Here is a 13,243-nt window from a genome sequence, read left to right on the forward strand (position 1 = left end):
TTTCTTTCTTTCTTTCTTTCTTTCTTTCTTTTTTTTTTTTTTTTATGGAAGGGGAGAGACTTATCTTTGGGCCCGATTAGAAGATAAGTGTGTCCCTATCTGCAGACAAGTTGGCAGTTCCACTTCTCATCTGGAGGCTTACAGAAGACTAGGAGCTTACTCTGAGAAAGATCCATGTTCCCCAGCCCTTAGGAAGTTTTTTATGTTAAGTTTTGTGTCTATACTTTTTGCATCACAATAACGCAGTGGAGCAAATACCGTTGCCTCATATGGATTTAAGTCAAAGTGGGGCCTTGGGCAAGCACTGTGGTACTTGGTCCTGAACCCAGCTTATATATAACCCAGTTCTTGCTTCAGGACCCCAGGACAGCATGTAGATAAGAGAGTCTCAACTTTTGAAAGTCAGGAAGCCTTTATGTGTGATGAGCAGTTAAGGGAACTGGGACATTATGCCAGGAGAAAAGACTTATTATGGGAACATAACACCTGTCTTCCAGGTTTTGGAAGTCTGTCACATGAGAGAAAGCGGATTACTTTATGTGACTTCAGGGAACAACTAGTTCTGACAGAATGATAGTTTTTTCCTCAAATTTTTAAAGATTTCAGAGAGAATTGCCCTCTAATATGGTCACTGTCTTTGTGTAAAAAGTTGGATAATTAAGTCTTGGGAATATTGTAGTAAAATGAATTTCTGCATGGGGAAGGACGTTAAATTAGGTAACCTAGACTGACACCCAACTCTGAGAGTCTGATTTGTGTTTGTTTTGGGTTTTGGTTGGTGAGATCTATGATTTGTAGTTTTTGACTTGGAGTTTTTTATTTTATTTTAATAGTTTTACTTCCAGCAATATAATTATTTTTCTTACAATTTAGGATTAACATCCTCTATGGTGGGGGGGTACTTTTAAGAGCCCGAAACAAGGTAAGGCATGACTAGTGCCTGGTGTAATTACTTCCACAAGAAATATTATACTATTTCCTGGATTATGTCCCCAGAGTGAATGTCTGCATTTGTTCCATTTCATTCCTAGCTGTGGAATCCTATCAGGGGTGATGAGGAGAATCATTTTGAAATATATTGAAGCAGAGAATGGAGTTTGCGAAGTATTATTAGGTTTGCTAAGATGAACCTATGCAAATACAAACTGTTGGCATACCACTATAAAAACCAGTGTCCGTGTGGGACACAGCTCTTGGAATGACTTATTAAAGGTCACCAGAGTGATAGTGGCTGCAAAACCATAAAATCCACATTGAGGACTCCTTTCAGATCTTCTTTGCAGAACTAGCATAGTCGCTGTCTGCATGTGGGATAGTTATTCATGAAGGGCTAGAATAATCGAGAAAGGAAAATAAAAATTATTTCAAAATTGATGCAAAATAGCAAATTCTCTGGTGAGAGTAAAACATGTAGGGAAAATTAAATGTACCAGTGTTTCATAATGAAAATAACATTTTTGCTTTGATCTTGTGTGTGGTAAGGTTTACTAAAGGGAAGTTCCTTGTATTCATAGTTATTTGCTGAGGTCTAAAAGTTAACTTATGAGATTTCCCAAAAAAGATAGCTCTGTCATGAATCCACAGTATTTTGGATCTTCCCTGTGAATGATAGGAAGGGGCTGGGTGCTCTTCTCATGTTCATTTTAAAAAAAAAACTTGCATGATCTGCTTCCTTTTCCCCTTCCCCACTTTCTTTTCAGACTTACCAATCATAATTCTCACAGAAAGATTTGAGATGCACTGAAAGTATTAAGGGGGGAAATGAGGTAAAAGAGGATCTGACATTTAATTGAATGTCTAACCCGTTTCAAAAATGAATTTTATAGATTTAACATTTAATAATTTGCCATTTGATAAAGTGGTGATTTTTTTTCTTAAAAAGTATCAATTTCTTACTCATGTGCTTGATTTGGGGGCTCAGAAATCCCAATACTCTTTTTCTTCTAAGTTGCTAATTAATACAAAATAGGTAAAATGAGTGATGGCTAAGAATATTTTTGCTGCCCTTGGCCCAGTCATAGTCGTCAGCCTCATGATGAATCCTCAAAGGTAGAGAGAGGAACTTAACTGATATTTGAATTATTATTATTTTTGGTTACATAAATTAACCCATTTATTAAAGACTAGCAGTGTTTGACTTGATGGGGCTTCTGCTGTTGGCTTTTCAGTTCCTTCGGACTAATGATGGCGGATGTTACTTTGACGGCAGACGTGGTTGTGTAGGTCAAAGCACATCAGCTACCAGGTTCATGCACGAACCATGGTGCCACCTCTCATCTTTTCGTCTTGATTTTGCTGCAGAAAGAGCAAGGGTGCTGTGCATGCTGGCTTATTTCAGTTTTGTTTACTATTTTCCCAAGGGAGGCAACAGTAGCAGGTCCCATATTTACTATCATTCCAGGCTGCTCCGTGTATTTAACCATGTCCCCGCCAAGGAAGTCTGAGCCCTGAGGGTGATCTTTGTATCTTTAGGGTCCTGCATGGGGCTGGGCACTTGGGAGCCCTGCAGGGAATGTTTATGAATGAAAACCTGGGTATTGAAAATAAATTTTACAGTAAGCTTCAGTTTCCCATTTCAGCAAATAGCTTTAGATTAAAGTGTTGAGGTACCTAGGAGCTGGATTAGGAAGATGGCAAGAGTTTTCTTTAAGGGCCTGTGTGTAAAATTTGGGGAGTTTAAAAACATAACCAAATTGCCGCCAGATGTGTTTTGGTATTCAGAATTTTTCAGATTTTAGGAAAATGATATAGTATCTGCATTTTACACTATGCAGTTAATTCCCTTGGGGCATAATGCAAATGCGTGAAGATTCTGATAGCAAAAGCATATGAAGAGTCCTGTTACGTGTGAGGAATTAAGACATTAAGCAATTTCACATTAGTTCTGGTCAGAAGTTGCAGGTCAGTAAGGTCAGATCAGATCAAGTCTGCCAGTCAACGACTCTTCAAAAAAAAAAAAAGGAAACACCACCACTTAGTTCTAAAGCACTTTTGCGATCTCAGGTTTGTATCTGTCAGCATCTGAGGACTGTCATGTCTTTTTCATTAACCAAAACTTTCTGTAGTCTTTTAATGAGTCATCTCTTCATTTTTTATTTCAAGTGAGTAGGTAAAAAATGTTGCTGTTTTTCTAATTTCCCCAAGGAAAACAAAAAAGGCAAACATCTGAACAGTCTGGGGATTGTTTAGTCAGAATTGCCATCAGTATATTGTCTTCTCCAGACCTCATAGGATCCTCTGAGACAACTATTCTTACCATCCTTTTTTTTTTTTTTTTTTTTTTTTTATAAACAACGACAACAGAGCAGTAAGGGTGAAACATCTCATTCTCATTCTAGACCACAAACTAAGCTAGTAGCAAAACTAAGACTCAACCTTCAGTCTTTCTTCCAAGTCTGGAGCCCATCTTCCTTCTCCCAAATCGTGTTTTCACAGAAAAAGCTTTGATGAAACTGGAAAATGAGCACTTGGGTATATGCTTGTCTAGAGTTTAATGAATATGCCTAAAGCCTTTTATTAATTTGAGTCATTTAAATTAGTTTGGCAGAAGTGGACTGATAATTGTAAAGTTTGTTTTGATTTTTTTTTAAGAGGGATGGACTTAAAAAGTTTAAGCTAATTTCAAGTATAGCATAATAAGGCTATTTTTTTGCTATTCTCCCATTTTTGTCTGAACTGTTTAGATGTGTCTGGCATCAGAGGGGGTTAAAATGGAGGACTCAAAGCTAATAAAGGCGAAAGAATCAGATGGTGGAAGAATTAAAGAATTGGAGAAGGGAAAGGAACAAAGAGAAATAAAAATGGAGAAAATAGATGAAGCCAGGGTACAGAAGGAAGCAGAATTTGAAAAATCAGCTAAGGAAAACATGAGAGATTCCAAGGAACTAAGAAATTTTGAGGAGCTGCGAATGGAGGATATAATGGATATAAAAATGGAAGATCCCAAAGAAATTAAAAAGGAAGAACTAGAGGAAGATCAACAATGTAGTCACTTCCCCGATTTTTCTTATTCTGCCAGTAGCAAGATCATAATAAGCGACGTTCCCAGTAGAAAGGATCACATGTGCCATCCACATGGAATTATGATCATTGAAGATCCCACAGCATTAAACAAACCAGAGAAGCTAAAAAAGAAAAAGAAGAAAAGCAAAATGGATCGACATGGAAATGATAAGTCCACACCCAAAAAGACCTGCAAAAAGAGGCAGTCTTCAGAGTCTGACATCGAGAGTGTCATCTACACCATTGAAGCTGTTGCAAAGGGAGACTGGGGCATTGAGAAACTTGGAGCAACCCCTCGCAAGAAGGTCCGCACATCCTCAAGTGGCAAGGGAAGCATTTTGGATGCCAAGCCACCAAAGAAAAAAGTGAAATCAAGAGAGAAGAAAATGTCAAAGGAGAAATCCTCAGACACCACCAAAGAGTCAAGACCTCCAGATTTTATTAGTATTTCTGCCAGCAAGAACATTTCTGGTGAGGTGCCAGAGGGTATAAAAGCAGAACCGTTGACCCCCACGGAGGAGGTGTTACCACCCAGCCTATCGGGACAGGCCAAGCCTGAGGACAGTGACTGTCACAGAAAAATAGAGACTTGTGGCTCCCGGAAATCTGAGCGGTCTTGCAAAGGTGCTCTTTATAAAACCCTGGTGTCTGAAGGCATGCTCACCTCTCTGCGAGCTAATGTTGACAGAGGTAAGTGACTTCTGCAAAAATGAAAAGACTATGGAAACCTAGCCGATTTCTCCTTCAGACTCCTTGAGAAGCACCACCATAGAGAGCAGTGTGGTAGCAAAACAATATTTTACGTTTGTACAGTTCTTTGTGGCTTGTAGTTCACATAGATCTGTCATTTTCCCTACACCATTGGAGATTTTATATTCTTTTTGTGGGTAGTTCTTAGGATATGTATTCAAAGTAATTCAAGCCTTTTTTTTTTTTTTTTTTTTAAACTGATATGGGTTGGCTTCTCGTTTTGAAGGATCAGCTGAGCATGTTTGGAGCTCTTAGTCTGGTTTTTTAAAACCAATGGAAAGAATTTCCTGAATCAAGCAAGTATATTTGGCAGAATGTTGACCTATAGGCTCCCAAAGCAAATAACTTATCTAGCCCTCTCCATTAGGCACTCAAAACTTAAACTAAAGTGAAGGGCTCTTTAAAACCCTAAACCAGTTCATGTGTACACCTTTATTTCACAGAGTGTTTTTTAAATAAATTCATCTGTTTTAAAATACAGCATCTGGCTAGGGAATTACCTCTTGCCAAGCTAAATTCCAGCTCAGAGATCTGTGAGTAATGGGTCTAACAAGGTCTGAATGAAGATCCTTGGGAGTACAGAGTTCTCCAGGGATATCATTCCCATAAAGTCTTGGGGAAATTAGAATTAATAATGCCTACCAGCAAAAGGCTTCTGTACCTTAGTCTGAATCTCTAATGGAAAAACTGGTAGTCGTCTCTCTGGAGTCACACAGTACACACACTATCTGTTGAGTTATGACAGGCCAACTGATCTCAGGACTGTACACTTTTTTGTGTGTTGTATTCCGTCATGAACCACTTGGAGGACTCTGAAATTGAAACAGTTACAAAGGGCATCGTGCAAATGATACCTGAGGGGTCAGCGAGGCAACCTCATCCCAGTATACAAACTGCATTCTTTCCCTTAAATTTCCTTAGGGAAACGAAGCTCAGGAAAAGGAAACTCTTCTGACCATGAAGGGTGTTGGAATGAAGAAAGCTGGACGTTTAACCAGAGTGGGACCAGTGGGAGCAAGAAGTTCAAGAAGACAAAGTCAAAGGAAGATTCTCTCCTTGGGTAAGTGCCTGTGAGCACAGTCAGCACACTGCTTGGAACCCAAGTGTAAACATAAATCTCTAACTGCTTATTCTTGAGTATTCATTCAGCACTTCTAGTCTTCGAGCATAGAAAGAGAACAGAAATCTAGCGTATCACATGTTCCCTGCTGGTAACATGGTTCTGTGACTGACACTCATTCTCATTTTAGGTCTAGTATAAAGTATGTCGATTTTGGATGTAAACCTGAGTTTGAATTGAGGCCCACCATGTAGTAATGGTGTGACATTGTAAATCCTTTAATTTTGCCAGGACACACTTGCCATCTGAGGTTTACAGTGGATATTCTATAAGCATGTTTACATTTTGCCCATTTTGCTTACTGGTCGTATTTTATTTAACATTTCTAAAGGTTATGTATTGTGTTTATAAAATGATAGCTCAAAAATGTAAGGTAAATAAAATTATGTTTCTACCTCTATCTAACCTTTTTTGTTTAAACCATGTTTTATTGCTGTAAGATAAAAATGTGAAATTGACTATGCTCCTGCTACAGAGAATATTCAGTAATTAATTATATGTTGAAATGCAGTCTCAAGCAAATAACATACATCAAGATAAAATCATTAAGAATTATTTCATTTTTAATGTTATTCCAAAGATTCTTAATATAAAACATTGTTAGGAGATTCAGTGCTTTATCTTGGTGTGGAAAGCATCTCCATATTCAGTAGTACTATTTTAAAAACCCTTTGAGACTTCTTATTAGCCCCATTTGAAAAAGAATACGTTGAATAGAAATAAGTACATCTTTATATTTTCCATATTTTTTCATAAGTGTGTTTAAAGTTATGCAAATTCCATGCATTGGGAGTATTGTATTTGGTTTATTCATAAATATTTGCGTTTCTGTTAGTGGAATAATTTTTCTCCCCTTGGAAGTTATAGTGCTTTAGAATCTGGTTAATGCTAAGGCTCTACGTTATCACAAAGTAGGAGAGTGGAAATTATTTCTCATGTTGTGAAATTCTCAGGTTTATTTATTTTAAGGTGATATTTTTATAATTATGTATTTCCTTTCTAATATTTTAAATGTCCAAAATAGTTCGTTAGTTTTGCCTACACTGTGTTTAAACAGTTACATGAAAATTCTTGTATTTATTATTGTCAAATGGTATTTTCAAATGCAGAATTTCCTAAAAATGGGACCACTGAGTTCAGGACTGGTGCTCTTTACCTTCCAGAACTACCAGTGCCCTGTGGGTCTAGTCGCAGAGAGGAGCAGGTCTTACTGCAGGCATTATGAAGTCTTGGGGGAATAAAGCAGGCTTTAAGACACTCCAGCAGGAAGGTTTCTGATACCTCCATTAGACGTAGCTGACCCTGTGAGAGAGGTGTTCCCTCCAGTCTTCTTTGGGAACAAGAAAAGTGAAACAATCTTTTGAAAATCTGTCTCTGAAAAGAGATTGGTTTGGGAGTTGTTTTTATTTTATTAATTTCTAAGGAAGGCGCATGTATATAACTGGGACTTTGGTTTTTCTGCAGGCATTCATCAACAGTAAATCTCTGGTCTTTGCTGTTTCCTCCCCTTTATATATGCCTGTCAGAATTAGACTGGGTCTGCTTTGTTTAGAACACACCAACACAGTGGATGAACAGTGAGAAATCTAGTTCCTATCAGTCTTCTCTGAGATTCCTAAATGAGCATGTTAACCCCTTTTATCACAGAAAAGGTGCTGTTTGTAGCCAAGAAAAATTCACTGAGTATTGGCAGTTCTAACTTATAGATCTCCCCAAGTAAAACATAGGTGAGTATTCTAGGTGAAAAAAGAAAAGGAAAGAAAGCCCCAAGGGATCTTATGAGTCCTAGCTTGCATTTTCCTAATATTCTTCTGGTTTTTCAGATTATCTGAGAAATTCACAAAATTATAGATCCCTTTCTGATAGTGTCTGGTTACTGTCTGATTTTCCATTAGCATAAATGTCTTTGAACTGGACGAAAGAATTTTGTTTAAGGACCGAGCGTCACTCCCACCTACCATCTTCCCTGCTTTGATAGAACTGAGTAACGGCCTTTTTCCATTGACCGTTCTGATGGTCTTTGGACTATCTTGTCTCTGCGGCCCAACTCTTGTATATTCCTCTAGACAGAACAGTTTTAGGCGACACAACTCAAACACAACTCCTGTGTAGCAGCCTAACACATGAGCCGTTAGCTTCTTGTAAGTTAACTCAAGGCCGCTCTCTTCCCAGAATGCCTTCCATTTTGCATCCAGGACGCACAGCCATTCTGCTGTAGCTTCTCCCATCTGTTTAGGGTTCATCTTAGTTAATAAGTCTCAGCAAGGATCCAGCAGGCATGCTGCCATGGTTGGGTGCGGGCCTTAGAGAGGCAGAAGCAGCCCAAGGATTTCCCAACTTTGCTGGTGCCATTTCTGAAGTCATCATGGTTTGCATTAAAGTGCAGCTGCCTCTCTGCCAATGTGTTCATTGAAAACTGGCTTTCCTTGTTGAGTGCTTCATCATCATCCTGGTCCACTCTCAGGAATGTTTCTGATATTCAGAATTTTTGTTTGTTTTCTTTGTGTGTTGGATATGTTTTAATCAAGTACTAGTCAATAATATTTTCTTAAAAAGAGAAGTACCGATCTATACCCTATTACCAATAAGCTTGCCAATGTAGATACATCTATACGAACCTTTAGAATGGGAAACTTGTCTGGATGGAATATGTATTGTACTGAACTTAATGAAAAATGTCCGTGCCAATGGAGAGAATTTCAAAAATATTCTTATATTTTAAATTACGTTTCTGCTTTTCTAAGGCAATAAGATAACCTTTCATGGGAATTGACGGAGAAAGCTGTGCTGATAACTCTTCTCAGGCATTTCTAAACAGATGTTTTTGTCCTTGCACAGAATTTATCAACAGTGCCCTAATTCTCAGGGACCCTGTTTTAAAATGGAATATCTTAAAATCTATCATATCATTTTCTGTTTAAATATTTATGTCATGTGCTGATCGATGCAATCCCCCTTCTCTTACTAGCTCAGCAAAGCTGGATGAAGAATTTGAAAAAAAATTCAACAGCCTCCCTCAATATAGTCCTGTTACATTTGACCGGAAATGCGTACCTGTCCCAAGGAAAAAGAAGAAGACTGGAAACATGTCCTCAGAACCGACTAAAACCAGCAAAGGTTCGATGTGTGCTATGCCTCCTGCTGAGAGGCTGGCATCTCTCTGCTCTTCTGTGCTTCTGCACCTCCCTCTAGATATGTAATTGGATCTAAACTGAGGCAGTGATGTGGTAACCGGTTGGAATTTTAGCTTGCTTTCCGGGATTCTTAGTATGGTTCCTGCCTCGCTTCTCGCTCCCTTCTTTCCCTCCTAATCTTCTCAGCCTCTGTATTCTGCCGTCTCGGCCTTCACATTGCCCTGAAAGGTGTGGCTGTTTTGAAAGTGCTCCACGTAGTCTTCGACTTCCTGCTCTCCAGAATTCTAACTTGGAGATGTGGAGCTCTTCTTGAGCAGAAACTGCTGGCTGAGCCTAGTTCCTCTGTTCATTGTATCTGTAACAGGGTCGATTCTGGGACTGTGAAATGGTTTCATGTGCCTGATCAGAACACTCCATTCTTTGCCGACAGTCTGAACCAAATGAAAATGAAGCCAAAAGCAAATAATCCTCCAGCAGTACATTAAAAGTGGTTTTGTTAAGTTTAGAAAAATACTATTTAAGCATATTCATTTTGAAAAATATCAGATTCTTCCCTGTGGAGATCAGGGAAGCTTTCAAAATTATCAGCATGACTTGGGTGGGTATCAGCATTCATCAAGGGCAATGCTGTAGCTCAGAGGGGGGTTTTGGAGAGTGTGAGACCACCGTTATACGGGGGATGGGGGCTGGGCTTCTCAGCATGGTAGCCTGCTCAGGACATTCAAGCATGATAAAGGCTTGTCCTGCCCAAAATGGCGGCACTGCTCTCATTGAGAAACTTGTCTTCTCATTTTACTTAGGTCTCCAGATTGGTGGGGAAATGTCCCTCTAGTTTTCCATACAGGTGTGAAAGACTTAATTCTCTTCATCTCCTATAAGGACAGTGAATGGAGAGATGATGAACTCAGTGTGGCCGAGTTTCTGTTGGCGTGCAGGATTTGATGGAAGACTTTTTTACTTACCCTACAAAAGTGGCTGCCTGTTGCCTGTTTCATGTCAAATCAGACCCTTTTTTGGTATATTTTAGATGGATGGATGGATGGATAGATATAATATGATACATATCTTTGCATAAATCTTGCTAAATTCTAACATTCGTGGATCATGATCAGAGATAAATATTAATAAGCAGACACAATTTCATGGATTTAGAGGGATTATATAAGGTCGAGGAAATATTATGGTTTCTTTGAAGAAACTTAAACCTTTCTCCCTCAAGACCTAAAACTTCCCTTAGCACACTGCAGTTGACAACTGAGGAGGGTCGCTTTGGGATCTGTATCTCAAGGTAGATCTGTATGGCTAAAGAAAATTCCCCCTTTGTGATTAAAGGCAGAGAGGAATGTAAAAGTGATTTCAGAATCAGCTTGGTTTTTCCTCTGTGGTCAATAAAAATAAATCTAGTGAATAAAGAACTAAAAAAGAAATGTTGCATCACCAAGTTTGCTCATCTGGGAAAATAAAATACGGTTGTATCGAGATCTTCCAAGATAAGTAGGAAAGAAATAAAGTAGCCTTGTTGACAGGTAGGTAGCTGAGCACTGTAATGGATTAGCAAATGGAGTGACAGTCTTTGTGCCCTGGAGACATCTAAGAATAGGCAAAGGAGTCCACGAACCCAAAGATGCCAGGTGCCTTGAGCTTCTGTAATTCTTGGATTTAAAGTTGCTGATAAATACCTACCAAGCCAATAAAATGGAACTTAATTGATTGATGTACAGGATGTATTTTCTTCCTCCACTCCTGGTAGTTTGAGACATTCATTTTCAAGCCCTGAAGTTGGCCAAATTATCTATCAGGGAATGTAACAATAGATTTATTTTTGTAAAGCTATAAAACGCTGAGTTAGGATCTATTTTCATGAGACCTTCTCTTGGGTCTTAGTTATCTGTTATGTTTTTCCTGAGATTAACAGTATTTCTTTCGATGTGAAATAGCTTTTTGGAGCTTTGGATTATACCTCATAGAGTATCATCTTAACTCTTCTGCTAACGCCTTTCAAACCACCAAGGCATTGGGTCCTTACAGTCTATCAGTAATCACGTAGGTAAGAGTGTTTCAAGACCGGATTTTGTTCTGCATTCTGACTCCTGGAGCAAAATGCAGTTACAATAAAGCAGAAACTAATATATTCTCTGTTTAGCAAACTAAAGAAGTAGTATTTGTAACTAATTGTAATTTGGCATTAGCAGCACCAGTGTACTATCCTACAGGTTATTAATGAAATTATCATACCAGCTGTGCTGTAATTGTCTGATCTTTAGAGGATAGGGAAGATTGTTTCCTTAGACTCTAGACTCTTTGCACCTTTGCATAATGAATTGTTCAAAGCGAAAACTGTGTATATGAGATCATTAGTTTATTAACAAAAGAGCATGTGTCCATAGGAAACTTCATTTCTTCTCCAACAATTTGGTGTTTTGTGTATAGTTTCTCTTGTGTTTATCACCCAACAATTATTTGTTTTTTTTCCCCTGCCTTGTACTACAAACTTCTTTTTAGCTGCTCCAGGTGATGTAAAATGTATAGAGTTTTTCTGAAATGGTGTTGAGAGGAAATGGTTATGTGTGCATTTATACAGTTCTAGATCTCAGCAACATAGTATCTGCTGAGGTTTACACTTCTGCTTTCCCAGTGGCTTCTTTGTTTACATCTCTGTTTCCAAGGAGTCTCTTCCTGTCCATTGTTCCTCCACCATCTTTGCCCTGCCCCTTATGTCTGTGTAAAGGGTCTCATCAGAAACTCTCCAATAAAAATGGATGAAAATCACTAAATGCCACCTTCCTCTGACTGGGCTCAGGCTACAGTATAGGAGGCAGACTCGACGACCTAGGAAAAGAATTTTCCTTTGCTTCTAAGAACAGATGACCTACTAAATTGAAATCCATCTAACTTCTGGTGTCGTTAGCTGAGGCAACCCAAGCCTGCCATGTTTTCGGTTTATCTCATAGTTATTTGTGTATATTCAAATGAAGGCTTTAAAATCTAAGTCTAAATTTCATTGTAACTTAAGAGATAGGTTTTGACACATTATTTTAAGTATATTGTTAATGTATGCACTTTTTATAAAAGTATCAGAAGTCAGAGTGCTCTACAGAATAGTAATTTTCAGACAAAGTAGGGTCATGGAGAAAAAGTTAATTGAGTTTAACTTAGAGTGTTTAAATTTTGTCCCAGCTTGACCCTTGACTTCACTTCTCCTTCTGTATCTCTTCATTCTTCTCACATTGTTCCTTAGCCTATTATCAAACATGCTGTCGGTCCTCATTTTTCTTCCAGTCCATGCTTATATTTTAAGACTGGAATTTCCAATGATTATGGATTTGAGATTTAAAAAAAAAAAAAATCACAGTGGTAATAAAAGAAGCAGGTTTACAAAATTAAAGGTTGAGGACAGAATCCCCTGTTTGGGGTTGAGCCAAACTGAGGACCGAGAGCTGATGTCAGCTCGACCGGCTCTTTGTATCAGGAAGGTATAGCTTCCATTTTAGTAAGAACTCTCTGTTTTGCCCTTTTAAACTGTTTGAGCATCTTCATCACCACCAAACATTTTCAGGAACGTGGTGACAGCACATTTGTGGATGTAAAAGGCAGACCACCAAATACAATCCTGAGCTCCAGAACAAGGCATTCTTGTCCAGCCCAGTGAGGTAGTTCCTGCCCCTCACTGAATCCCAACTTGATTGTGACTGGGTTTACTCAGACTTATTTAACTCAGCAGATCCACATGCCCAGCAGCTGGGAGCACTTTGCCATAAATTATGACAAAGGAATTTATTGCTTCATTGGTTATTTATTATTTATGTGTCTATTACAAAAATGACAGCCTGGCTTTAGAATGAAACTTTTGCTCTTTTTATAGCTTAGAAAGATGAAACCATGGAACCTGGGTGTAAGCCACCATCATTCAAGTCACGCATAACCTTTGTTCCCTACAACAGTTCTAAAGAACGAGGTTCGCTTAATTCACCTTAACTGCAGACCTTAAAAAATTACCATACCAGGCTAATACTGAAGTGGCTCCTGTGTCACTACAGCTTCTTATCCTAAAATGTCCATTTTTTAGCAAACTGTGAATAATATCAATGTTTTAGAAAGGTTACTGTTAATGTCTCTGTGGCAGTCCTCTTATCTGCTCAGATTGGGGCTTTCAATTTCCTCCCCAGCTGTGAAGTTAGGTGCAAAGAAGATGGATAGCAGCACAATACAGGCCATCCAGCCCCAAAATAGAGCGACT

General features: G+C 38.6%; 1 protein-coding gene across 9 annotated transcripts in view; it reads left to right on the top strand.

Moving 5' to 3' along the window:
* BBX (BBX high mobility group box domain containing) overlaps positions 1 to 13,243 on the top strand; it is a 273,737-nt gene that overhangs the window by 234,246 nt on the left and 26,248 nt on the right. For all 9 annotated transcript variants that reach the window (XM_032852106.1, XM_032852108.1, XM_032852111.1 and 6 more), the window contains 3 exons: positions 3,684 to 4,692; positions 5,674 to 5,812; positions 8,841 to 8,989. In XM_032852106.1, coding sequence (XP_032707997.1) covers positions 3,684 to 4,692; positions 5,674 to 5,812; positions 8,841 to 8,989 — 1,297 coding nt within the window. The remainder of the gene's footprint in view (positions 1 to 3,683; positions 4,693 to 5,673; positions 5,813 to 8,840; positions 8,990 to 13,243) is intronic.

Source organism: Lontra canadensis, unplaced genomic scaffold (assembly GCF_010015895.1).
Source record: "Lontra canadensis isolate GAN:19392208 unplaced genomic scaffold, GSC_riverotter_1.0 scaffold6, whole genome shotgun sequence".
Classification (NCBI taxonomy): Eukaryota; Metazoa; Chordata; class Mammalia; order Carnivora; family Mustelidae; genus Lontra; species Lontra canadensis.